A 27,345-nucleotide genomic window follows, 5' to 3' on the forward strand; every position below is an offset into this window, starting at 1 on the left:
ACTCAAAAGACAAGGGTTGCCAGGAGTTTCCATCCCAGAGGATCCTAACACAGCAGAATTTAATTGAAAAGCCCTCAGTACTGGGGGGCATTTAAACTGTTCCTTTTGTGTGGACCCCTGTACCAGAACCCTAACACAATGAGCAAGCACAGGTTAAAGCTATATTGTCTCCTGATCAATATTTTATAAAATGGACCCAGCCCCTAGAGCACAGGGACTTTCAGGTGCCACCTGGCTCCTCCTGTTCAAGAACTGGCCACAGTGGGAATATTTTTGTGGTGGTCTACAAAAATACATAGTAGATGACAACGGATATGGTCAACCCATCAGACAAGATATTGTCTGATGGAGGATAAATTCATAAACAAGGTTTAGGAATCCATTGCCTATGGATACAGATTGATTCTGCCTGTAATTTCCTTGTGTGACAACATGATCTCACCCATAAAATAGCCATAGGATTCTTCTTACTACTGTTGGCAACACGTTTCTCATTTATTGAGCACCTTTGTTCCAGCGATCGACAGAGGGATGACTTCTGTGTGCTTCTGGTGAGTAAAATACGCCTTTATAGTCTAGTCTTTGTTCCATAAAATGGTGAGAAACTTAGAAGCCTGTTTTCCATCATTAGCTAGCTGAGAAGGCAATAAAGTACAATTAGCTAGACTGGGTGTCTCTGTAGGATTGTAAGCTAGACTCTTCAAAAATAACACTCAAGTACGGAGGTGCAGATGTCTGGTGTATTGAATCAAAGTCTTTAGGACACGTAGGGACCCAAAGCACTTGCCAGCTTCTATGGCCGGGTCCAGTGGATAATGCACAGGTGGAATTGGCAAAACGCCTTAAGCAAGTAACACTTTGCAGGAACTTTTAACCTCAATTCGTGGTACTGCATCTTAGGTCCATATAACTAACTGTTTATGTTTAAGGCCTGAAATTTATATTGGTGACAGGAGAAATTAATTAACCAATTAACCAGGTCAAGAAAGAAACAGAGAGAGGCTTCACAGACGGCCAGGGACTGCCAGAAATAGCCTAGCCTCACAGCCTTGAATAAAAAGTTACAAACTTCTCTCCTATAATTTTCTCCATATGCTCTGGGGCTACATGCAGGATAAGAAAATATATTTGGGGGCGTTTTCTCATTGTCAGCCTTTCTGCCCAAAGTGCTGATACACTTTAGGCGGATTGTCATGGTTACTCACAGGTCATTTGCCCCGCCCATCACCTATAGGTTGCTAGGAAACTGCTCCCAGCTGCAAGACATTCTCCTGTCAGGACAGGGGTGGGGATGGGAGGGGACATGACACGGGATGGGATAGACACTTTCACATTTTATTAATCTAAAAGGTTAGCTTATAGTGTTAATCATACCTTAAATATGTAGGTTAGTACAAGACCCTTTGATTCTCCTATAGTTTAGCTTTTCTCCCTAGCAATTCTGGCATCCTTTCTCTGTAGGAGATACTACTACAACCAGAACTCCTTTCTTTTTTTTAATTGATTTTTATTGAGCTCTACATTTTTCTCTGCTCCCTTCCCTGCCTCTTCCCTCCCCTTCAATCCTCTCCCAAGGTCCCCATGCTCCCAGTTTACTTAGGAGATCTTGTCTTTTTCTACTTCCTATATAAATAAATTAGATCTATGTATATCTCTTTGGATCCTCATTGTTGTCTAGGTTCTCTGGGGCTGATTTGTGGGCAGGTTTTCTTTGCTTTATGTTTAAAAGCCACTTATGAGTGAGTACATGTGATAATTGTCTTTCTGGGTCTTGGTTACCTCACTCAAAATGATATTTTCTAACTCTATCCATTTTCCTGCAAAATTCAAGATGTCATTATTTTTTCTGCTGTGTAGTACTCCATTGTGTAAATGTATCACATTTTCCTTATCCAACCTTCAGTCAAGGGCATTTAGGTTGCTTCCAGGTTCTGGCTATGACAAACAATGCTGCTATGAACATAGTTGAGCACATGCCTTTGTGGCACGATTGCGCATCCTTATATCCAAAAGTGGTATTACTGGGTCTTGAAGATTGCTTCCTAATTTTCTGAGAAATTACCACACTGACATCCAAAAGAGCTTACATTCCCACCAGCAATGCAGAAATGTTCCCTTTACCTCACAACCTCTCCAGCATAAGTTGTCATCAGTGTTTTTGATCTTGGCCGTTCTTACAGGTGTAAGATGGAATCTCAAAGTTGTTTTGATTTGCATTTCTCTGATGACTAAGGATGTTGAACATTTCCTTATGTGTCTTTCAGCTATTTTAGATTTCTCTGTTGAGAGTTCTCTGTTTAGGTCTGTATTTCATTTTTTATTGGATTATTTGTTCTTTTGATGACCAATTTCTTGAGTTCTTTGTACATCAGAACTCCTTTCTATACCTGCCCACCAATCCGACAGCTAACAAACATTCTCCCTTTGTTTACTCAAGAAATGCATTAAGATCCCGAAACAGCTTTTGCAATCTTTTCTATTGCCTGAAATCTGTTGCATTGGATGTATAAAAACTGTACAAGCCAGGCAGTGGTGACAAATGCCTTTAATCCCAGCACTAGGGAGGCAGAAGCAGGTGGATATCTGTGAATTTGAGGCCAGCTTGGTTGAGGAGCTAGTTCCAGGACAGGCTTCAAAACTACAGAGAAACCCTGTCTCAGAAAACCAAGAAAAAGAAAACAAAAACAAAAAACTGTATGAACAAAGAGGCTCGAAGGAACAAGAGCTAGAAAGAGTACAAGACCCTCAGATTGTGTATGTGAGTGTTTTCCTTCAGACAGATAGAAACTTACTCGGAAAGACCCTCAGATAAGGGAAAATTCCCTAAATCCTCACTGCTTTGGAAGTTTCCTTTTGGCAAACCCTGGGCACAGCTCTCGGAGCTGGTCTCACAGGTTGCCGTAGAGTGGACCAGGATGTCACTGTGCCCATGTCACTGAACTATGGGCATTGCACTCACAGGGGTGTGAAGCTCCCTGTTCAGCCCCAAGCTCTTTGACAGCAAACAAAGACAGACTGGGTAGCAAGACACAGAACAAGGGCCAGTCTGTGCCCAACTCATCTAAGAAGCTAGTCATTGAGTGAGGGGGCGGCTGGCAGCCAGAGCCTTGCCATGGTGCACTGGAGGCTTGGCACCAGGCAAGGTAACCAGGCAGACGTCAGGCTACTGGAGAAGCTTGTCCGATTCATCTGCTGTATTTCAGGTGTCCTTCTGCAGGGCCTGCTTCTCCTGAGCACATGGAAGATGGAACTAGACAATGCTTTCTTCCCCACTCCGTCATACCTCTGTCTGATTTGTGAACCCCATCACCAACACGCAGTAAGAAGAATAAACCCCAAGGTTCTGGCTGCAACAATAAATCTGAGTCATCAATCAGCGTGTCCTGGGATGACTCGCAGGGAGAACTGTGACAACAGCAGCCTCTGTGGTTCTGTCCTAGTGTGTTGAGTGACCAAGATGCCCAGGACTGATGCCCACCTGCCAGGCCCTTTCCAGCTTCCCTATTATTTTTCATTATCATCCATAACAGCATTTTATACTTTTGTAAACACTTCTTTGTTACATTTTGAGTCAAAGTCTCCTCTGTACACTAGGCTGGTCTTGAATTTACAGTAATCCTCCTGCCTCCATTTTCCAAGTACTAGAATAAGAGGTGTGTAACACTATTTTTAAGCTGTTTCAGACTCATAGCCAAATTTAGCAGAAGGTGCAGAATTGTATATGTCACCTCTTCGTCCAAGTGCATAGCCTCCCCTTGCCATTGTCCTCAGCAGAGAACTCTTTGTCACAGTGGATAAACCTACAATGGCACATTGTCACTCAGTGGTCACAGTCAACATTTCTACAACACAGTCCAGTGACAAGGACCACAATTCTAGTGTTACTCTGTGGACCATTGTAGGAGGAAGCCACTTATTTATCCCAGCCGCCCAGCACCAAAATAACCATACGGAAACGATATTAATTAAAACACTGCTTGGCCCATTAGCTCTAACTTCTTATTGGCTAACTCTTACATATTAATTTAACCCATCTCCATTAATATGTGTATCATCACATGGCAGTGGCTTACCAGCTAAAGTTTTGGCATGTCTGACTCTGGGGGCTCCATGTCGTCTCCTGACTCCACCTTCTTTCTCCCAGCATTCAGTTCCATCTTCCCTGCCTACCTAAGTTCTGCCCTATCAACAAGCCAAGGCAGTTTCTTTATTCATTAACCAATAAAAGCAACACATAGACAAAAGGACATCAGACCTCCCACACCATACCACCACTGCCCCAAGCCCTAGGTCAAGATCCACCATGATGTTACTCAGCACACCGTCACAGACCCAACCCTTGGACTTTTTGGCTGTGTCTCTCTGCCCCTGCCCTTGGTGACCCCTGAGCTCTCTCCTATACCCTTCACTGTGCCTTTTTCAGGAATATTACAGAATTCACTCCGCAGCTTTGTGTTAACTACCAGTGGGGCTTTCTGACTGTCTCTGCCTAGTCTTGCTTCCTAGCATTGACCCAGAGCTGAGGACAATCAGAGGCTGATGTCTGGGCCCACTGCCACGAATAACTGTTGGAAGGGAATTCTCTAGGAAAGGCAAATTTTCCTTTTGTAGAAAGATGTGTTATACAAGGACCCACTTTCTGTCACTGTGGCAAAACCCAGAACTCATCAGTTAACAGAAAGAAGACTCATGTTGGATCACAGTTCTGGAGATGCTAGTCTATGATCCATTGGCCTTGTGATAAGGTCCTGAATCATAGTAGGTACTGTAGCAGAACAAAAACTCATGTTGGCTCACAGTTCTGGAGATGCTAGTCTATCATCCATTGGCCTTGTGATAAGGCCTTGCATCATAGTAGAATGTGGCAGAACAAAGCCACTCACCTCAAGGCCAAGAAGTGACAAGAAAGAGGAAAGGGGACTAGGCTGGGGTCCTGGGGTCCCACAGTCCCTTTCAAGGGTACACACCTCTTGCTATGCCCACCACTTAAGAGTTCTATAAACTCCAGTAGTGTCACTCTGAGATAAAATCTCCACTACCCAAACCTTTGGGAGATGCTTAAGATCCAAATGATAGAAGCTGCTGAAATGTGCTCCAGACAGATCCAACCAAGGCCAGTAAATCCAGCCCTCCAATGGAAAAGCAAACGAACGCACAGGAGATTTTGTGCTGCCTACAGCTCTCAATTTTAGTCAGTGTACTAAAAGGAAAGTACAGGTACAAGATATAAACTTAAGGAAAGGAATCTACTAGCCAAGGCTACACCGAAAGGTATAGCCCCGTTCTTTATCCTCCGGAGGGGTTCCAAGCTCACCAGGTGAGCAGCAGAAATAGCGTTGAAAGAGCAGGTGCTCCAAGCCCCAAAAGTCACAAGATGCTTCTCAGTCCTGGGGCACTGATGACATTCATCCCAACACATCAGTGGCATTCATCATAACACAGATGCATCTGAGAGCAGGGCACCAACTTGATCTAACGTGAGTGCAGCTGCAGTCAATGCTTGTTGAGTTTCCTTCCCTGCAGCGAGGTCTGTGGGGAGTGACAGAGGGCCAGGTAGAGAGAGCTGCCATGGAGAGGGATAAAGACCTGGACCCTGCCTGACTAAGAATGCCCCGGGCCTGTCCCCCTTCAATCAGAGGGCATCAGCATGCCATATCAGGAGAACCGATGGGAATGCATTCTCTCCTTTCTAGCCCAGAAGGAATATGGGTATTGTTATGATTAACAATGATTGTCAACTTGGTTAGACCACAATCACCTAGAAGACAAACCTCTGAACAAGCCTGTGAGGGAGGGTCTAGATTAAGTAAACTGGGGAAGGAAGGCATACCTAGAATATGGCTGATACCATTCCCTGGGCTAGTATTCCAGACTGAATGAAAACGAGACAGTGAGAGGCACACTGGTGGTCATCTCTCTGCTTTCTGACTGTGAATGCAATATGGCCAGCTGCCTCAACTCCCAACTATCTTGACTTCCTTGTCATGATGGACTGTATTCCTGGACCTGAAATCCAAATTCTTTTTTTTTTTTTGTGAGCTAATGGGTTTATTGGGGTTACCAATGGCATGAGTTGGGGGTTGCAGGATGTGGGTGACCCCCAAGCACTGCATTATCAAAAAGCCTCAGCTTTCATCGGTGCTGAGTCAGGAAAGCTGTACCCCTGAGCTTCTCACTTACCCTCCCCACCCTAGGCACTACCTCCTGAGGGAGTGGGTGGAACCGCAGGAGATGCTTGGGGTCCTTCCTGCTCCTTCTACGTCCCTAAAGCCCAGGGATCACTTGTTTGGCTTGTGTCATTATCGTGGCTGTGGACCCGGGTATTCTGTAGCCAGCATCACAACCTCTGCCCCACGATGGCCACGGTCACGTTACTTGGGGAACATATCTGGACCACAGCTGGGGGTTCTCTGCAGGAGGAGGGATACCAGAGAGGAGCGTGGCTTCTTGGCAGGGCTGGGCTGCTGTTGGGTGTGGCTGTGGGGGTAGGGGCAGGGCACAGTGGGTGCTGAACAGTAGACTGGCAGAGCCTGAGATGTCTGGATCCTCCGGTGCCTAGCATGGGAGTCAGGGACACTGGGTGATCAAAGCAGAGGTCAATGAAGCTCCACTAGGTGGGTAAATTCTTATATTGCTTTTGTTAGTTATTTTGTCATGACAATGAGACAGGTCACTAATACAAGTACCAAGAAGTTTCAAGCCCAAAGGGGTCTGGCCAATTATGCTTGGGGCTTATCTGAGTCCAAGAGATTGGTGATCTAACAGTAAGATGCATCACGCCCAAGACTGAGGGCAGCATAGCTATGCTCTTTGAGATCCTGAGGCTAAAATCAGGCCCAGGGATCCCCCATCTACTGACAATCACTGGCACATATAGGCATCCCCTGCTCGTAGAAGTATCACCGGAATTCTGCCTGTCTTCACATGGTACTCAACATACAGGTCTGTGCCCAAATTGTCCCTGTTTATGAGGTCATCAGCCATGAGGAAAGGGCTGACCCTATTCCAGCAAATCCAAGTTCTAACTAGTTACGTTATGATAGTCCTGCTTGCAGAAATATCACATTCTGAGGCACTGGGATTCAAGACTTCAGCCTAGGAAGTTGTAGGAAAGCAACTGTGCCTACAGTCAAGCCTAGGTCGGGATCCCTCCTGTGATCTGCAAGGGCCACTGTAGAGATTGTACTTCCTGAGGAGCCTGTCCTCTGAAGCCAGAGGACTTCTTGATGCCCCATGGTCACTGGGTCATTTATAGTTCCTAAATACTCACTGACCTCTGTAGGAACAGAGGCTCATCTCTCTGCCATGATCATGTGGCTTACTGTGTCCTACAGAGGAGCTGATGTATCCTCTGTGGAGCTGGCCTGGTATGTCTGGGGGAAGAGTGAATAAGGTGGGGGGCAATACATGCCCAGGCAGGAGCAGGGTAGAAAGCTGAATTTCTGTTGTCCTCCAGTTTCTTTCTGCATTGAATAGGAAGGATGCAGGCTGCTGGGTGTTGGTGTCCCATGCATCTCAGTGAGAATCAATGCACCTGCATGCCAAGACACTGGGGTGGATTGGTATATCAAGGATGCTAGGTTTCGGGGTGCCAGGCGTTCTCAATTATATTTATTGTTACAGCATTTGTGCGTGTGTGGGTGTGCATGTGTGTACGTGAGTGCGTGTGTGTGCACATGCATGTTACATACTGTGGTGAGGCCACAGAGCAAAGTCAGGTATCTTCTTCCAACATTTAACCCAACTGATTCATGGTTATGATTTTGTGTATGTATTGTACTGTGTATGTAGGTATATTCATCTATATGTGCACATATAGAGGGCATTAGTGGCTTCTCTGGTGGCAAGGCACAAAAAGGAGGTCTGAGCAGATTCTGGCTAGTGACAAATTGCCCTAATGACTTCATTCTTAACCTGTCCACATTTGCCATCTGACTGACTATATCTTAGAAAGGAATCGCTCAGAGACTCGGCTATATGACTGTCCTCCTGAGAGCAGGTTCATGGCCAAGGCACAGTGCCAGCTTCCCTCCTTGCACAGAACCAGAGTTGGTAGCAAATAAATCCATACCCTATGGGGAAATTTAAGAGCTAAATGTGAGGTGACCCGGGATGTTGGCTAAGGCCTCATTCAGTCCCCAGAAGATAAATGTTGGAAACAAGGGTGTTCTGAGTGACAGCGGAATAAAGGGCCTCTGAAGAGTGCTGGGGTGGTCTCTTAAAGGCTACTGGCCAGAGGAGCTCCCGCAGCAAGTGGCCTGATTTATACACAAGTATAACACTCTCAGTAACCAACAAGGAGTTTTGCTTCTTTCAGCCCTACATCCAGTTTTCCCCCATAATGACTCCCTTCTGCTTGCTTCCTCGGCTTGAGAATACATCTGCTATGCAAACAGAAATATGATAACATCAGCAGCTAAGAATCAGTGTAACAATGTCTTGTTGGTTTACAACAAACTTCAAATCCACATCAACCACTTCCTCTCCATTCTGGACTTCAAGGGACCAGACTCCTGGGACATTCCAGCTGTATGTATCTGTACAAAACACATTTATTGAGGTCCAAGCACTGCTATCCCAGCCCTTTGGGTATGCATCCTTCAATCTGGATCTCTGCTGGCCATCCCGAGTATCTGTTCTTGGATTGATCCGAGTGGTTGATCTATGTGAGGGGAAGAAAAGAGTGCCATTTATCCACTAAGCTCATCAAAAACTACTGTGTCTGTGTCTATTCTGAGCAAAGTCATGTGAACAGACGTCTCATAGTGGCATTTGCTCAAACCGAGGTTGAGGTTAGAATTCTGTGTCCCCGTCCCTTCTTTCTTCCATGCATTCTTTGTCATTTCTTCTTTACTTACTTCCTGGCTTCCCTCCTTCCATCCCTTCCTTTCCTTTTGTCAGTTTCTTTGGATATAAAGGAGTTTTATTCTATAGTCCAGGTTAGCCTGGAACTCACAGTGATCCTCCTGCCTCTGCCTTCCAAGTACTGAGATTATAGGTCTGAACTACCACACCCCAGCCTCAGCGTGTCTCTCAATTATATTTTTAATGCAGCTCTAGAACTTTCCCAAAGGATGAGGCCCTTCTGCAGTCTACCGCAGGGCTTAGCAGAGTGTCTAAGAGCCTGTAAGAAGCAGCTATTGAAATATGAACTGGGCTGCAGATTCTATTTCATTTTGATCCACTTAAATGTGCATTTGGAGAGTGTTGCTATAGGGGACAGCACACTGGTATACCCGTCACCGGTGGGACCAGGACTATGGACTCCAGATCCCACACATGCAGTTTTCAGAGTGCATTAGTGCTTGTTGCTCAGCAAGTATGCGTTCGCACTGGAGCGGGCTTTATGACTATATTTTCAATTCCTCACAGCCTAGCGCCTTTTCTCACACCACAGCATTACAGAGATGTAATTCACATACCATGAAACTCACCTGCTGAAGTTGAGTTTCAGCAACTCAAACATTTTTAGCACATTCCCAATGTGCAACTGTCACTACGATCAATAAATCATTGTCATCACCAGAATGAGGAGTCTCGTTCTCTGCAGCCGTCTTGCTGTCTTTCCCCACCCCAAGCACCCACTAACCTACTTCCTGACCCTTTGGATCTGCTTATTCTAGAAATTCTGTATCACAATGGAATTATACAATACATAATTTTTTATTTTTGTGTTACTCGCCATAACACTTTCAGGAAAATTGCTTATGTCAGAGTTTCAGTTCTGCACATGGCTGAAGAGCACTTCCTTCTATGGCTACTCATGTTGACACTGACCTCTTGCTGGGAGGAAGAGCACTGTGTGTAAAGCTGTGCCCTAGTTTCTGAGTGAAGGCTTTCACACTTGGAAGTACCCTTCAAGAAGCTTGCTAGGCTGTCTCTTTCATTTTGAAGAAACTGCCAGAATGTTACTCAAGGAGTTTCCATCATTTTGCATCTCTCCCAGCTTTGTGAGAATTCTGGTTTTTCTACACTCCCTTCAACACTCACCTGTCTTGCTGCAAGTTATGATTACAACCGCCACAGTGAGCTTGAGGCTCCACCTCACCATGATCTGATGCCTCGGGCTACTAAGCATCTTTCCTCACGTGTTTTACCAGTCCGTGTGCACATACTCTTTGAAGAAGCATCTCTTCCGAGGTTTTGGCCATTTTTCAATTGGGTTATCTTTTTAATGATTAACTTGTAAGAGTTCTTTATATACTTTGGACACAAGTCTGTTGTTTGCAAACATGTTCTCTTAAAATTGTTCTGTGGGTCTTCTCCTCAATTTATTGTTGTTGTTTGAGAGGACCAGGTTGGCTTTGAACTCACAGGTAGCCAAGGATGGCCTTGAGCTCCTGACTGTCCTACCTCTGCCTCCACTGACATGACAGGCATGTGCCACCCTGCCTCGCTTCTTTCTTTCTTCATGTGTTCTTTGGAAGAGAAAACTTTGTATTTTGAAACTGAACATTTACCTTTCCTTTTGCTGCAACTCTGCGCTCCTCCAGAAGTACCTGCTAAGCTCAGGATGACAAGACAGAGATTTCTGTTCATTTTGCTGTCCTTCTGAGAGACCTTGACAGTTTTATCTCTGCCACATTTAGGTGGTTTCTCAGTCCCGCATTGTTGTATATTGCTTTGCTACGGATCCAAATCCATTTTCTCCCTATGTGATATTTGGTTTTTCCTGAACACTTTATCGATGAAACTATTTACCCCTGAGGAGCTGGTCTTGACTCACTAGGTAAAATCATCTGGTCAGGTATGAGGGAACCCTAGCTCTCTTCACTCAATCTACATCTGTCCTCAGAGAGTGTCATGCATGACTGCAGATTTGGAGTAGTTTTTGAAATTAGGAGCCTGCTTTGGTGTGTCTTTATCCCCTTTCCACTGGTGAGGATCAGAGGCACAGAGAGGTGAAGTAGCTTGCCAAAGGCCACACAGCCCAAGAAGATATCTATCAGTGCTATGGGTCATTTGGGGTGAAGGAAATCCTGAGTTCACATTCTCAAAGTGGGCACCAGAATCCAAGGCAAGCAAGGTGCTTCCCCACCCCACAGCTGCTGTTATCAAAGGATGGACTGACAGGAAAACCACAGCCTGTTCAAAACCATGTGTCCCCAACAAACCTAGCCCTGAGGCCCGCCTTGTCGCTCGTCTCATGCCTGTCTCCCCTCAACCCCTGTGGGTGTAGGGAGCTGCCAGACAAAGTTTTCCCCCTTTTACGGTGATTGTGAGGCCTCTACTGCCTACAGGTCTTCAGATACAGCAGGGTAAGAAGTGTCTTCTCTGCAGGGCCGTCTTTCTGTGTGCAGGCTAGTGGAGTCACAGTGAAAACATGCTTTAACCGGCCATGGCCTCCAAGTTCCTCAGTTTCAGAGCAGGGGCTATCCAAGAAGTTCCAAGATCTCTGAAGCTAGTAATAGTGGCCTGGATGTCACCCCCTCCTCCCAGGAGAGGCCACGCTCCAAAAGGAGGCTCAGCTGATCCTGGTTGTCACTGTCTTCTTTAAACCATGATTCCAGGCAGTGGGAGCAAAGCCGCAAGCTGAATCAGATGTGACCTGGTGTGACCATGGAGATAGGTGGAGCTCCGCCTTCTGAGAATCCTAGCTAAGTAGAAAGTAGAAAGCTTCTTATCAGAGCTGGGGACCTTCATGGTTCAGTCCATCTCCTTCTCTGCGGATGAGATCAGGCGCGTTCAGGGTGGTATGGCCATAGACTTCAGACTCGCTTATGTCTATTAAAAACGGTCAGTGTGATGGTTCCCAGGGGCATCGACCTCACAAGGCTATGTAGCACCACCCATCAGCTGGGGTATTCAAAGGAGACACGGTGCTCAGTCAGAACATCACTCACTTCCCTACTTGGCTCTTTTCTTTGATAAACTATGCATCAAGCTACAGCTGACTCCTCTAAGAAAGGCAACCAGCCAAAGACTTCCTGTCCAGGACCAATACCTACTGTATTGCAAGTAGTTCATATATAACACCTCAGGCAATCCCCTCAGCCCCCATCCATTGTGTGATTGCAATCTCCAGAGGAAAGACTAAAGAAGGCTAGCCTCCTGCCCAAACAGAATAGTCACCACCAGTAACTGGAAGCAATGTGCAGTCTGTTGTGGAAACCAGAAGATGAGATGGAAGTAAAGGGAGGGCTCTGTGTGGGAGTGACCACTGAAGGGACACCCTTCACACACCAGAGCCCTGTCTGAGAAGAAATGGGGAAAGACACTCACTTTTTCTCTCTCGATTTCTGAAGGGAGCTCAAAACCCTTTGCTGCAACAAACACCCAGCTTGACCTGAATTTCATGTTCTTGATTTCTTTGCTTCCAAGAGCTTCTATAACATCCTTTGCTTGGGCCTTCAATCTGGGGCGAAAGAGAAAGCATGAGAAGGCCTGCTGTGGAGGCGTTTGTGTGTGTAAGTGTGTAAGTGTTGTGTGAAGGAGTGTATATGTAAGTATATGTATGTATATGTAGGTGTAGGTGTGAGGGACTGTGAATGTGTATGTGTGAGTGAGAGGATATGTGTATAAGTGTGTGTGAGTGAAGAGTTGTGGGGGGGGGGGCTCTCTGGCTGTTGTCTGAATGTCCTGGTTGTGTCCCATTGCTTGTCTTGGAAGTGAAACTGGCCTGACTCCCTACAGCCCAGGTTTCACCTCTAGGACAACATGCACCAGTGAACCATGTGACCCTACTAGTGGTCACATGGCCACATCCGGGAGCCTTGCACTTCACTTGGAGCCTTTCAGTTGTGAAAGATCACGATGTTTCACTATTTCATCATATCCTCCCACTCAGCCAGCATCATTCCCATCCCTATGGCTCTCCTGCTTCCACACAGTAAGGCCAGAACATGTAGCTGGAAGAGGAAAGCAAATAGCAAAAGTTTCCTTCTCCATGCTCCAATAGGTTAGCTGAGAGAGCAGGGGAATGGTGCAGAAGGAGAGGGACAAGAGGCCCGGGTGCTCCTAAACAAGTTCACTTCCTAAGCAAGGAGTTCTACATCTATACATGTTCTCTGAACTAGTGGGCTGCACTTGGAGAGTGAATGGCTGACATAAGTATTCCCAGTGAACAATTGTGTGTGTGCACATAGGCACTGAGTGTGAGCATGTGAATGAAAGTGTTTGCACAGCATGCGTATGCATGGGTGTGTGCACACGCATGAATAAAAATGTGTCCTACTGCGGATGTGGGAGTGGTTTCTGGCATTTGTCATGGCCATTGCATCCCTTGGACCCAGGGGCCTTTGCCCTCCTCCTGACTGGCTGTCTTGTCACATGGGAATAACTGCATCCACTCACCGGGAGCTCCCATCATCATGAGTCACCATGAACAGCAGGGACTTCGAAGGGGCGCTCTGAATGAACTTGGCCATTGGTTCAGAGTTATCTGTAGGGTCAAAGTCAGACAGTAGTTCAGGACCTTTTCAGAGGATGAGGTTCCCATCCTGGCTGTGGAATTCCTTCCCCCTCTGCTATCTACCCACTCTCAATCCCCTGCTTCCAAGACTTGTCTCAGAGGCACAGTCATGTTTGGCTGCTTCCTCAGGAGTGATGTTAGGGGTTCCATGGGAAGCTAACTTGGAGAAGTCCTGGGGACATCAATAACTTGCAACAGATACTCAGGGTATATCAAACATAAATCCAAAGATAGAAACAAGGCAATCCATACAGAGTGGAAAGGCCTGAGCAAATTAAACCCTGAAGCTGTAGTTAGCCAAACCTCCCACCAACCCCAGCTTTTGCAAGCACCCAGCAACCACCTCTGCTATTAGAGACAAGAGGTCAGTCCCCAAAACTGATGTCCTGGAGCATGGCACTCACAAATGCAACAGAATCTACAGGCAATAAAAGCAGGCCAAAAGAAAAGAAAAAACCCTTTCTGTTTCTGTTTCTCTATGGGGTCTACAAAGTTTAGTCTTAATTTTAATCAGACAAGTTTTCTTACCACCTTCATACATGTCAAAGAACTTTGTTGCTATCACCTTCCCAGTCTCATCTGAAAACAGAAGAAATGGTTTTAGGGGAAAGCTCATGGGACCAGGGTTCACTGGCAGTCATAGCACCAAGTGACTCTGGGAGAAATAGGACCAGAGTGGTCCTCAGCCTAGAAAGGGGCTGTGTGGTGGCATGATTCTTCTGAATCCTGGCCAGAGTGACTCATCCATGTGCCAACCTGCAGCAAAACAGGCTGTCCTTTCCAGGGGCTGCAGGCCAACTTTCCCGTGGTAAGAGCAAGGTCAGAGTACAGTACACAGAGATAGGGCCCTTGAGCTTGGCCTGAAATCACCGCTGCCTCTTCAACACGAGGTGGCACTCTGAACCAGGTTTGCTTAACTCTGTAGCCTGGGAACCTTTATGTCAAATAGATGCTTGGTAGGCAGAGCATTGGGAAGTGGCTGTGGCAAGGCTGTCTGTGAGACATCCAGGCTCTAGTGAACAACCCTCATACATTCATTTATATTACCAGACTAGACCTATAGAACTCCTTATCCAGCCCATCTTCTCCTTCCTTTTACTTCTCCCAGGGAAGCTTGCAGCAACAGGCTGGTCTCCAAGGAGTGCCTCCATCAGGGAGGAGGTGCCTGGCCACTTCTCTAGGACTCTGTTCTGTGTCAGGCTCGGGAGCTCAATGCTCCTCTTCTTCCCCATCAGAAGACCCCAGACCTTTCCACTTCCCACTCTGTGTCCTGAGGGGCTATCTGACCAGAGGAGGCTGATGCACCTGCACAGGTTCCCACGCCCCACAGCAATCATATAGTACTGGTCAGTATTGTTACCCTTTATCCGGCCCCCAGGAGCCAAGAGCAAAGGGAAACAGGGCCAGCGTCTGTGTGGATCTAAGCTTCACTGTGTCCTCTCCACCTGCCCTTCCTCAATTGCAGAATCTCTTTTAAATTCGGTTTTGGGTTCTTTTGTTGTTGTTGGACCATAAATGGCTTGTAAAGTAAGAGTTTTAAATAATTATATCATTTTAGAACTCATCACAGTGTAGACATAGATATGAGCAAACATGTTGAAAAACCCTGGTATTGACCTGGGGAGATGGCTCAGCGGATAAACGCTTATCTTGCAAGCATGAGTGATGTGGGATTCCCCTCTGTATGCTATAAATACTATTGGTTAATAAAGAAACTGTCCTAGGCCTTGGGGTAGAGTAGAGCTAAGTGGGGAAAACTAAACTGAATGCTGGGAGAAAGAAGGGTGAAGTCAGGGAGAAGCCATGTAGTCCCCACTGAAGACAGACGCCGGAACATTACCCAGTAAGCCACAGCCATGTGACGATACAAGATTAATGGAGATGGGTTAGTTTAGGATATGAGTTAGCCAGAAATACTCTAGAGTCACTGGCCAAGCAGTGTTTTAAATAATATAGTTTCTGTGTGATTATTTCGGGGCAGAGCAGTCAGGAACAAACAATTGGCTCGCCTACAACACATGAGGAACTGAGTCCAAATTCCAAAAGCTCATGTAAAGCTGTCTCAAACCTGTGTATCGTGTGGAGATGAGGTGGAGAATCATGGGCCAGCTAGTCTGGTGTGCACAGTGACAAAACAGAGACCCAAAGAAGAGATCTCAAAGAAAGGGTGAGGTAAGGGCTTAACATCTGAGGTTGTTCTCTAACCTCTACATACACTGTGGCACTCGTGTGCCCACACTCATATGAGTGTGGATGCATTTATGTCACACACTAACTTTTAAAAGAAGAAACATCAGGTCTCCATGGAAACCCTATTACATATACATACATACACACACACACAGACTTTTAAAAGATAAACATCAGGTCTCTGTGGAAATCCTATTCTCTCTCTCTCTCTCTCTCTCTCTCTCTCTCTCTCCTACACACATACACACACAAAGAGAGAGAGAGAGAGAGAGAGAGAGAGAGAGAGAGAGAGAGAGAGAGAGAGAGACTTTTAAAAGAAGCATCATGGTCTCTACGGAAATCCTATTTCAGGCTTTGAGGGAATTTCTGAGAAACATGTGCCACTTACAGTTGACGACAGCAATGTTTATCCCTCTTGCCACGTTCCCCGTCTTCTCTCCTAACAGCCTAAAAAGAGAGTGAGAGTCAGTCAAAGAGCTCCTACACAAGCTGGGAGAGAAGCCTCCTTCAACAGCAGCCCTGGTCAACAGGCCTTCTGTGCTCAGGACATCCATAACCCTCTCTGGAGTGCTCCCCCAAACTACTCCACCTTTGCTCCACACACCTGCAGGACTCAGATCCAGTTCCTGGGTGCCTCTAAGCTGCACTTCATCTTATAATCCAGACAGGAAGGCTAGTCACCACTTCTTCCCTCTTTAGCCCCCGAGAAGTCATGCCTGGTCTCACAGACTTGAGGGAGGATGGCAGCTTCATTCCAAGCTGGAATTCAAGTCTCTGCTTCCTTCCCCCTTGAGACCCACAGGCTTTGCCTGCATCACCCACCAAGTAGAATCCAGAGTATCCCCTTAAGAAGTACTTTATATTGTATCATTTCAGTTTTGCTTTTCTTTTTAAGATATTTTTATTTTAATAGGTGTATAGTTTGTACACACAAGTGCAGTGGTTGAGGGTGTCAGAAGATGGTCTAGGATACCCTGGAGCTGGAGTTAAAGGTAGTTATGAGCAGCCAGACGCTAGTATGGTATGTCTGCATGTATCTGTATATATGCACATGTTCATTAGTCTTGTATGTGTGTGGTATATGTACAAGTTGTATGTGTGCATATTTCTGCATGTATGCATACATGCATTGTGTCTCTTCGCACATGTGCAGGTGTCCACATGTGTTGTGTGTTTACAGTTATGTGCATATTCTGGACCTTTGTTGAGGTTAGCATCAATGACTCAGTATAATCATAAAAAGAATCTGGAGCTTGCCTTTCATGACAGAGCTATAAGGTGGGCAACAGGCACTTTAATATTCTGCCTCAGCCATGTTTAACTTAAGGCCTGAAGGAACCAAGAGGCCTTGTGCTTTCTCAGTGTTAGATAGAGAACAGTCCACAAGTGCCCAAAAAGAGGCAAGGAAGGACTTCCATTCTCAATAGTAAAATACTGGGTAGCCATAACCCCCACAGGAAACAGGAGATGAGGAGGAAAACATTTCATAAAGATTTGCTGGGAGGTGGTAGTGGCACATGCCTTGATTTCCAGTAGAGGCAGGTGGATCTCTGTGTATTCAAGGCCAGCTTGGTCTACAAAGTGAGTTCAGAGACAACCAGGGCCTTTACCCAGAGAAACCCTGTTTTGTACTGCAGAGGTAAGTCTAACATTGAAGGAGAGCTTTGCCATTGCAGGAACACTCACAGCTCAACAGAACCTGGAGAAGACAAGAGCACTTTTGACAACCATGAGGGCCTTAGGGACAAAAGTCTGAAGGCAATTTGAAGGCCACATCAAATCTCTCAGAGCTTTACTTCATTCGAGTCACAAAGGGTTGAAGAAAGAAGACAAAAACTAAAATTTGTGGCCGTTAACCAAGATATTGTTGAACTAGGTAACCGAGAAAATGATGACATTTAAAATGTGTTCGAGTCACCCTGATCTGCCAATAGCTCCAGGTCCTGGGAACAGCAAATGAGAAAAGAAGACAGAAATTCCCACCTTGCTGGGCTTCAGCTGTGACTGGGGAATGCCCCTGCCAGTTCCTGTGTTAGGAGTTTGGTCCCAGCATGGTGAAGCTGACATGCTGGAGGAGGGCCAACTATCCTCAGATGGACAAGCATTCTTCAAGTATATTATTTCCCTCAAAGAACAATTTATTGTAAAAGGGAAAACCTGGTTGCTGTCTGCCTCTGGCTTGCTTCTGATAATGCAATCTCTGTGTCTATTCTACCTATTGTGAAGCCACTGGCTAGGAGGCAGGGCCATGTTCTTGGCCCTCCTGAGTTATGAGACAACGTTCTTTTCTACACAAGTCATCCACCTTCTGGTATTCATTATGTGATGGAAAACTGATTAATGTGTGTCTCTTGCTGCTATTTTTAAAGAAATTCTCAGATGTACTGCCTAGCACACTGTCAGAAGAAGCTTGACACATGAAGAATGAAGTCAACAAAAGTAAGAGCCAAAGGATCCAGCAGAACACAGCAGACAACATTGGCACACTCACAGGCTCCAGTCAGCTAGCCAACTGAACTTCAATATAACAGCACTTAATACTCGCAAAAAGGGTAAAAAAGACAGAAATTTTCAATCAGAAGTAAAAAAAAATGGCATGCTCACTTGGGAAAAAGAAAGATCTTAAAAACTAAGACATGATAATGTAAAACCAGTAGTCAGTAGCTGGGTTTTCAGAGGGATTAGACACAGTAAAAGAGACCAGTGGTGACATGAAACCATTCTGTGCATCGTAAAGCATAGAGAGAGAGAGATGTGACAAACAGAAAGGAGTCTGTGGGCTGCTGTGGGACAATGCTCTTATACACTGTAAAGATCTGTCACTAGTATTGGCTTAATAAAACACTGACTGGCCAGTAGTCAGGCAGGAAGTATCGGAGGGGCAACCAGAGTAGGAGAATTCTGGGAAGAGGAAAGGCAGAGATGCAGTCACCAGCCAGACACAGAGGAAGCAAGATGAGAATGTCTCATTGAGAAAAGGTACCAAGACATGTGGCTAGACATAGATAAAAATTATGGGTTAATTTAAGTTGTAAGAGCTAGTTAATAATAAGCCTGAACAATAGGCCAAACAGTTTATAATTAATATAAAAGCCTCTGTGTGTTTTTGGGACTGGGTGGGACAGAAACTTCCATCTACAGTGGGATATCAGGAATAGAGGAATAAGGTTCAACAAAAAGCAGGAAGCCAGCCGAGCAGCTGCATTTGCTGCTCTCTGACTGACAGAATGGGACGTACTGCTCGGGGACCCTGCCCTATCACTTCCGGCCATACTGCACCATGCCCTCAAACTGTGCACCATCATAAATTCTTTCCCATGTGAGTTGCTTTTGTTCAAGTATTTCATCACAGCAATGGGTGAAAGAAACAGGAACTTTATCAAACACAATGAAGGATTTTGAAATACACTTATTTAAGAAGCCCCAAAACATCTAAATAAGACAAAGCAGGACACACCAGGGTACAAATGCTGAGGCCAGAGATAAGTAAAAATGTCTTAAAAGCGATCTGGAAAGCACTGAGCACATCAGGTCTGAGGTTCCACCTTTCACCCCACGAAAGGAAGGAACTATATCTCTCTAGAGATGTGCAGGCTTCATCTGTGAAGATGAGCATCACCTGGCTACTGAGCAGACTAGGACCCTGTTCAGAAGGGTGACTTGTAGAGTCCTATGCATCCACTAAGTAACTGTATTTGTAGTTAGAGTCTTTTCGCAAAGAAAAGTCCAAGCCTGGGGCTTCCCTGGTGAATTACATGGAACTACCATCAAAAGAGATCATAAAAATCCTACAAAGAACACAAACAGCCCTCAGAGACACCCACTACCCTTCCCCAGGGACACGGTGGGTATTTTTATTCCCACACCTAATTTTCAGCCTTGTCAGAGGTTAGGAACATCAAGTGCAGCCTCAGAGGGAAGAGAGGGGACACAGCCAAGCAGACACTCTTCCTCTTACGTACGGTACTTACAGCTCATCCTCAAAGCAGATCTTGGCATACTTGTCTCGGCCACCACCACTGAGCAGTCGGTAGGCATAGGTGTCAGGAGGACACGGGGCCCAGTGGTCACATTTTTGCCTTTTGGGGGCTGGGGCTGTAAAGACAAGAAGAGGATCATCTCAGAGGTGATTGCTGTGTGACCAGCAGTGCCAACAGCTCTGTTCCAGGACCAACTCCCAGTGTGGTAGGTGAAATTCTAGAAGCAAAGTTGGCAGCTGTGTTTAGGTCCTGAGAATGTGTTTCAAGATGCATGGTTGATGTAACCTGGTTTTGTCTTCTGGTAACAGTCTGGGATAGTGAGCGTGGGTACCCATTTCAGAGGTTTTAGGATTGCATCCCTTAGCTGCTAACTCACAACATAATTAACACCGAGTGCTAGGATTAAAGGTGTGTGCTACCACACTGGCTAAAACAATTTTTCAATTTGTTAAAATTGTTTAAAATGCTTTCTGAAAACATGATGGTGAAATGCGAAATAAGGAATTTCAGAAGCCGTGGAAACACATAGAAGTTAAACAACAAGGTCATTTCACCATCATCTAAAGTATCTTAGTTGGACATTATGACTCCTGTAACATCAGAACTTGGGAGGCTGAGACAAGAAAATTGCTGTGAGTAACAAGACAGCCTGTGCTGTGGATTGTGACTGCTTCAATCAATCAATCAATCAATCAATCAATCAATCAAAAGAAAAGATACTAAAATGTATGGAATCCAGCAAAAGTAATTTAAAAAGAGACGTTTACAGCAATAAACACCCACATCAGAGAATAGGAACACTCTCCGGTAAACACCCTTACACTCACATCAGAGAACCATAAAAAGGAGAAAAAACTAAGCCTGAGGCAGGAGAAGGAGAGAAATAAGACACATCTGAGAAGAAGTGTGTAAGATAGAGAAGACCAGGGAGTGACAGGAAGATCTGTTAACTGAGACAGAGTTAATACCACATTGAATTATATACTTTGAAACTGAAGGAGCCACCTTCAAATGAAAACAACTTCTAGCCAAAAGCCTTGCTGCTGAGTGTCAGTTAGACCCCCTGCTGTGTCTGCACAGGTTAGAATGTCACTCTGTACACACAGATTTGACTCTTCAGTTTTAAACTTAATCAGTCTATTGAAAGGAGCCATTCAGGCCAGCGAGTGAGCACAGCAGGAAAAGGCACTCGGTGCCAACTCCCCAGAACCTGCATGATGGCAAGAGAGAACCAATTCTCATTGTCCGCTGACCCCCACACCTGTGCTGCAGCAAGCACACACACATGTGTGCATGAGGGTTATAATTCTTTTAAAATATAGGAACCATGATGGAGTGAATGGCTTTATCCATGGAAGAACCTGCTTAAACAGGTTCAGGGAGCTGCATGATGTCCAGCGTGCTGTTGTGTCCCTGATGGACAAGACCCCCAATTTGGCTTCTTGGAACCACAGTCCTCTGTCCCCAAAAGGAAAAATGGCAGAGATGGCTTCCTCTCCTTCAGACTTGTCTGGGCTGCTCTTTGCTTGGCCTGTCTCCTCGGCCCAGTTCAGCCCCATGCCAGCATCCCCTATGATATCTTTTTCCTGTATTTTGTTAACTTTAGCGTACGGTTTCCTTTTTTAAAAACTTCTCCAGAGAAGAAGAGATTTTGAGCTGGTATCCAGTCATCTCAGCACCCCCACAGTGGGCAGTGCTGGTGGCTGCTCTGCCAACATCTGTTGGAGGCATGAGCATCTGGTAGGCTGATCTGTGTGTACATGAGTTCAAAGACAAGAGACTCTGCCTACCCTGGGAACCCTGAGTGGAGGTGGGGTGCAGGTCAGCACACAGGATAAGCTGGGGTGCCCAGCACTGGAAAAGGACAAGGGGAATGACAGGAGATCTTGGGAGCATGGACAGCCCTTTGGTCAGTTTCTAATTCCCTTCCGACAGGTTCTGATTATTTAGACCCAAAAAGTCCCATAAATTTTCTTGAGGAGGAATCTTTACTATTCTGCCTCTACAACTATTTCCTTCTGGACTTTCCTATGTACGCAAAAGGCATCTGCAAAGTTGGAATATGAATTAGACAACTATTTCCTTCTGGACTTTTACATGTACGCAAAAGGCATCTGCAAAGTTGGAATATGGATTAAACATAATGCTCAATGTACTCAGTGTGGTCCTTGCCAAGCTCTAGACAGCCCACTTCAAATCAACTATTCAACTCTTAATACAAAAAGGTTCCGCATATACAATATCTTTTCCACATTTCTAGATAATCTTAACACTCCACAGCGTGTTTAACAGTTTAAAAACTGTGTGTGCTGCATAGCTGTGGGTGTGGCAGTAAACACACCCACACGTACATAAGCAGAGGCCGGTGGAGGGTGCCAGGTGTCTCCTGCTCTTTCCCTTATTCCTTGAAGACGGGGTCTCACACAGGACCAGAAGCTTGATGCTATGGCAGAACTAGGTGGCCAATGAGATTCCGGGATTCGCCTGTCTGCAATGGTGGGGCTACAGACAGCTCAGCTGTGCTCAGTTTTCAATGTGGGTGAACTCATTTCCTCATGTTTGCATAGCAAAGTGCCTTACCCCTGAGTCATGTTCCCAGTTTCTACTTAACAATCTTTAAAGTTTAATAATGATACTTGTTCCTTGGATATTCGCCTGAAAATGTATTGAACAAAATTTCTTCCTTCCTTCCTTCCTTCCTTCCTTCCTTCCTTCCTTCCTTCCTTCCTTCCTTTCTATTTATTTGTTTATTTATTTAGTTAGTTTTTTTCAACACAGAGTTTCTCTGTGTAACAGCTCTGGCTGTCCTGAAACTCACTTTATAGACCAGACTGGCCTTGGACTTTCACAGAGATCTGCCTGCCTCTACCTCCTAAGTGCTGGAATTAAAGGCATGCACTACCACTGCCTAGCTACTACTATCTTTAGGTGCAAAAATGCCACTGTTTAAAAGTGGGCGCTTCCCAGTTTCCAGGTCTGCAAACATTTACAGTTATAAAATCAGTTTAGAGAAATGACTCCTCCGATGAGAACATTCTTTCCCTTTAGCACACTGACTTCAGTAGGTGTGACAGCTTCTCTGGGGACAATGCTGTGCCTAGCATACCTGGCCCGTGGCTCAGGAGACAAACCCCTCTCCTTCTCCTGGCCCTCCTGACAGCCTTCAGCCAGCGTGCTGTTTACAGAGTCTCTTCCACTGGCTGTCAAGTGGGCATGAGCTCTATGAACACTACATATACCCACAAATACTGTGTTGTTACCCTGCAGGGGGAACCTCCGACCTTAATGGTTGTTTAAAGAGAAGTCCTGTGGACATCACACACTGTCAGGTCCCAAACGACAAGCACTTAGGACAATAATAGTGTGGCCAATTGGTTGAGAAGGAAGCAAAGGACAACACAAAAGATAGTTTAGGGTGGTTATAAATCCAGCAAATATAAGCAAGCAAATTGAATCTGGTGGCCCTGTAGAGACCTCCCAGAGGTGAGGAAGGCAGCAGCAGCCTGATTGTTGCAGGAGCTTGGCTCTCTAAGCCCCCAAACATTCAGAAAGCTGCGAGAAGTTAAATTAGACAGTAGACCTCGGAGTAACAGGCAGAGAGCAAGAAGGCAAACAAAAATGTGTAAGATAATCAGTACGTTCTGCAATTTAACTATGGCTGCAAGGCTGTCAGCAAACACATTAAATAACAGTTTTCACATATAAAGATACATGTGAGTCATAGGAGTCAAATCAAGGTCTCTCTGTGTAGCTCTGGTTGGTCTGGAACTTGATATGTAGACCAGGCTGATCTTGAATTCATGAAGATCTATCTGCCCCTAAGTCTCTCTGAGGATTAAAGGCATGGACCCTTCTTCCACACCTTTAAAATTTATCTTTAGAATACATTTTGCATTGTCAACATAGCAGCAAACCCCTCTCAAGTCCATTTACTTCAGATTTATTAAAAATTTTAAAACCTGTTGTGAGACTGGAAGGCCGGCTGGATGAGCCCCGCCCCCCGCCCCTATTTTGTGAGCCCACCTTCCTTAGTCCTCTGGGGACTCTGGCTCCATAGCACCAAGAGCCCAAGTGATGATCCCAAGAAACATTCGGGCTCTATCCGATCGTGTGACAGTTTCCCAAGCAGGGTGATCAGTTCTGAGCTGGCAGGAAACAGCTCCTTTCCCAGATGCTCACTGCCAAAAGCGTATATACCTGTCAAGACAGCCATGGGCTGGGCTCTGGCTGGACTTTTCCTTGTTCCTTGTTCCTCCTCTGCCTGTCAGTCAAAGGGGTTGGGGCTCTGGGACAGGGTGGGATGAGCAGCCTAACAAAGAAACAAGACCCTGCCTGCTCAAAAATACCAGTTACAGACTCAGCAGAGTTCATCAGTGTATAAATCACAGGGTGTCCCTAGCCGCCTTCTGTGAGACAAAGGGGTGAGAGACAAACAGGCAGAAAGTGGCCTGAAGATTGACCACAGCCCTGGAGCTGCTCGCTGGCGGCTGACACCCATGACTATGCGTGCCTTCTACTCAGAGATTTAAAACTCCAGCTTGGAGTGGAGATTCAATGATCTCTTGCTTTCAGATCCATTAATCACTAAAAGTATATTTTTTACCGGTTTATAAACAGACCCCTTTCTGAGTTAAGCTTTTGCTTTAACAATTTCATACATGTATAAGATGTATTCTGATTATTCTCTTTTTACAATCTTCAAGTAAAGTTTAATATTTGAAATTTCCCTGATGGTAGATAGGTCACCATCTGTAGGAGACAGGTCCCATGCCTGGGGTAAGAAACTGGAGCAGGATCTCCTGCGTGGCTAGGGGCTATACTCTTGCCTGGCTTGTATCTCATATTGGTACTGCTTCATATGGATGCATGCGGGTAAACATCCTATAAGGCAGACCTTTGGTTTTCTTCAGAGTCCTATAGCACATGCGGCAGTAGTTACCAATATATCACAGAGATGAGTATTTGTTTTCTCGCAAGGCCTGGGAGTGAGTGGGAAACCAGGATGGTTTTTTGTTGTTATTGTTTTGTTTTCATTAGTATATTCAGCATATGAGTGTAGTCTTCCACCCATTTCCTAGGAGCAGAGAAGAGCACTGCATGGATGGAGAAAGGTACCTGCTTCTCAGTCCAGGACCCACAGCTCCCTCCTACCTGTTGCTGTCCCACAAGGTCACCAAGGACCTCACGTAGATCAGTGCTCCCAATGAACCCTCCTCCTTCCCAAGACAGCTGAGAGCTGAAGTCCAAAGGGACGAGCGGAGGCTGAGGTCCCTGGCCCACATGACCGCTGCTTATTCTAAGACCCAGTGGCTCCAGCCTGCCTCCCAGAAGGAAATACTACTTCCAAAACTCCAAACAAGCCTATGGAAAAATCTTTTTCATTCCACAAATCATCTCTGAGTCCAAGTTAACCACAATAAATACAGGTTCTTGGACTCAACCCTAGATCCATGGACTTTTAGATTTCCTGGTGTGCACTCCAAGAATCTGTCTTTCAAATCCCGGATCTGGGTGCTGTGGTTTCCCTCACCCTGGAATAAGGGTGATAACCCTGAGGGTTTAGGAGGCATACTAGAAAGTCACAGGGTGATGAGATTCTTTCAGTGTGTGGCAGAGACACCAACATTTGGGCTACATGGCAGCAGCTTTCCTGCAATAGCCATCACTGCACTGCTTCCCAGGAGACTATGCAGTCAGAACTGGCCACCAAACGTGTTCTGTTACGTCAGCCAGTGGTAAATGTGGACACAGTGGAAGTCAGAGGACAATGTTCTCTGGGGCCCAGACGTCTATACACCAAGGGGTTGGGAGCCCATCCATAGGCAGCACCACTGTAGCCTTTAAGCTTTTGTCTGGGTCAGAACATGAGGAGGGAGAGATGGGGCGAGGAGCTTCAGCAGCAGCCACAGCCAGGAGTCCTAGACAGGACAGCACAAGTGGGGCTCTGTCGTGTCTCTGAGGTCCTCCAGGACTCAGCATCTGAGGTGGTACCCGGACAAAGGAGACAGAACGTGCAGGAAGACCATTAGCTCTGGAGCCACCTCCCTCGGCATCCGCTGCCCCACCTGTAAGGCCTAGATACAGGTACTTCCACCGAGACTCTGACTATATGCATACCTGGAAGTGCCAACAGGGTAAGAAGTTTTGCTTCCTTGCTTTCACATTCACACAGCACTCAAAGTATCTTTTTATTAATCTAACAAAACATGAAATGTTTTCACACGAGTTTCTTAGCACTAAAACCTGTCTTACTCTTCTAGGGCTGTGAAGAGGAACCATAACCAAGGAAACTCTTATAAAAGAAAGCATTTAAAGGGGCTCACTTACAGTTTCAGAGGTTTGGTTCATTATCATCATGGAAGGGGCACGGCAGCATCCAGGCAGGTGCTGCAGCAGTAGCTGAGAGCTACTTCCTGGTTCATAGAAAGAGCCAGGGAGGGGCAGCCTTTATTTCACAGGCTCAGCAAGCTGAGAACCAAGGCACAGAGGAAACTTCCCCGAGTGTGCCTGCTGCAGGGCCTCGCTCAGGGGCACAGAGCAGGGCTAGAGAGGGATTGGACCAAGATGAAGCCCCGAACTAAAAACGCTGGTAAAATGACGGTGTCGCTTTCTGTGAAGTGCTAGTTGAAATTCTTGTTGAAGATATCCAGACAGTATTCTGTCTGGACAAAAGCAGCTCCAGAAGCAGGCCTGAGCCAGAGACTTCCGCCAGAGCAGGTCCAAGGCAGCGACCTCCACGGGAGCAGTAGCAGGCCCAACACAGTGACCTCCATAGGAGAAGGCCTGAGCCAGAGACTTCCACCAGAGCAGGTCCGAGGCAATGACCTTCACAGGAGCAGGTGTAAGGGAGCCACCACTGAGGGAGCAGGGCCCAAGCCAGACACCTCTGTGAGACCAAGCCTGAACCAGCAACCTCCAAGAAAGCAGGCCTGAGCCAGCGACCTCTGCCCATGCATGTCCAAGGCAGTGAACAACCTCTTGTGGGATGAGGACCATGCAACCCTAGGACTGTAGAGCAACCCCTGGGAGTGCTGAGCAACCTGCGGGAATGACCTCTAGGGTAACTGGAACCATGGCCCTGACTGCACCACAAGGACCGACTGTCAGAGACTTGGATCCACTGGCACCTGGAAGATAGGCACAGCACCAGCTACACCAATCAGAGGGAAAGATGGGCAGACAGGTAAGAATGTATTCAACACCACAAAGAGCAACACGACACCAATAAAAACTAGAGGCCCTATGACAGCAAGACATGAACAACCAAATAGAGATGAAGCAGAAGAAAATGACCTAAAATAATGTTTGAGACCCTTAAAGAAGAAATGAAAAAGTCCTTCAAAGAAAAGGAGGAAAAGACAAACAAAACAATGGAAGACATCAACAAATCCCTTAAAGAATACCAAGAATAAAGCAATCAAACAGATGAACGAAACTATTCAAGACTTGAATACCAAAACAGAGACTATAAAGAAAACACAAACCAAGGGACTTATAGAAACAGAAATTATGAGAAAATGCCCAGGAACCACAAATGCAAGCATAAACAGCAGAATACAAGAGATGGAAGAGAGACTCTCAAGCACTGAAGATATAATAGAGAAAATAGACTCATCAGTCAAAGAAAACATTAAATCTAACAAAAGCTTAACACAAAATATCCAGGAAATATGGGACACCATGAAAAGGTCAAATCTTAGAAAAATAGGTATAGAAGAAGAAGTTCAACTCAAAGACAGAATATTTATTTAACAAAATCATACT

General features: G+C 45.8%; 1 protein-coding gene across 2 annotated transcripts in view; it reads right to left on the bottom strand.

Moving 5' to 3' along the window:
* Nucleotides 1-6,611: 6,611 nt before the first annotated feature.
* Nucleotides 6,612-27,345, bottom strand: part of Fam3b (FAM3 metabolism regulating signaling molecule B) — a 37,046-nt gene continuing 16,312 nt past the window's right edge. Inside the window, exons 3-8 of one of the 2 annotated variants that reach the window (XM_075961377.1) lie at nt 19,573-19,696; nt 15,990-16,048; nt 13,943-13,990; nt 13,294-13,381; nt 12,223-12,355; nt 6,612-8,662 (exon numbers count right to left, since the gene is read on the bottom strand). In XM_075961377.1, the coding sequence (XP_075817492.1) occupies nt 8,573-8,662; nt 12,223-12,355; nt 13,294-13,381; nt 13,943-13,990; nt 15,990-16,048; nt 19,573-19,696 (542 nt within the window). In that variant the 3' untranslated portion in view covers nt 6,612-8,572. Of the gene's footprint in view, nt 8,663-12,222; nt 12,356-13,293; nt 13,382-13,939; nt 13,991-15,989; nt 16,049-19,572; nt 19,697-27,345 lie in introns of both variants that reach the window. The other variant, XM_075961368.1, reaches the window with a different exon arrangement.

Source organism: Microtus pennsylvanicus, chromosome 1 (genome assembly GCF_037038515.1).
Source record: "Microtus pennsylvanicus isolate mMicPen1 chromosome 1, mMicPen1.hap1, whole genome shotgun sequence".
Lineage (NCBI taxonomy): Eukaryota > Metazoa > Chordata > Mammalia > Rodentia > Cricetidae > Microtus > Microtus pennsylvanicus.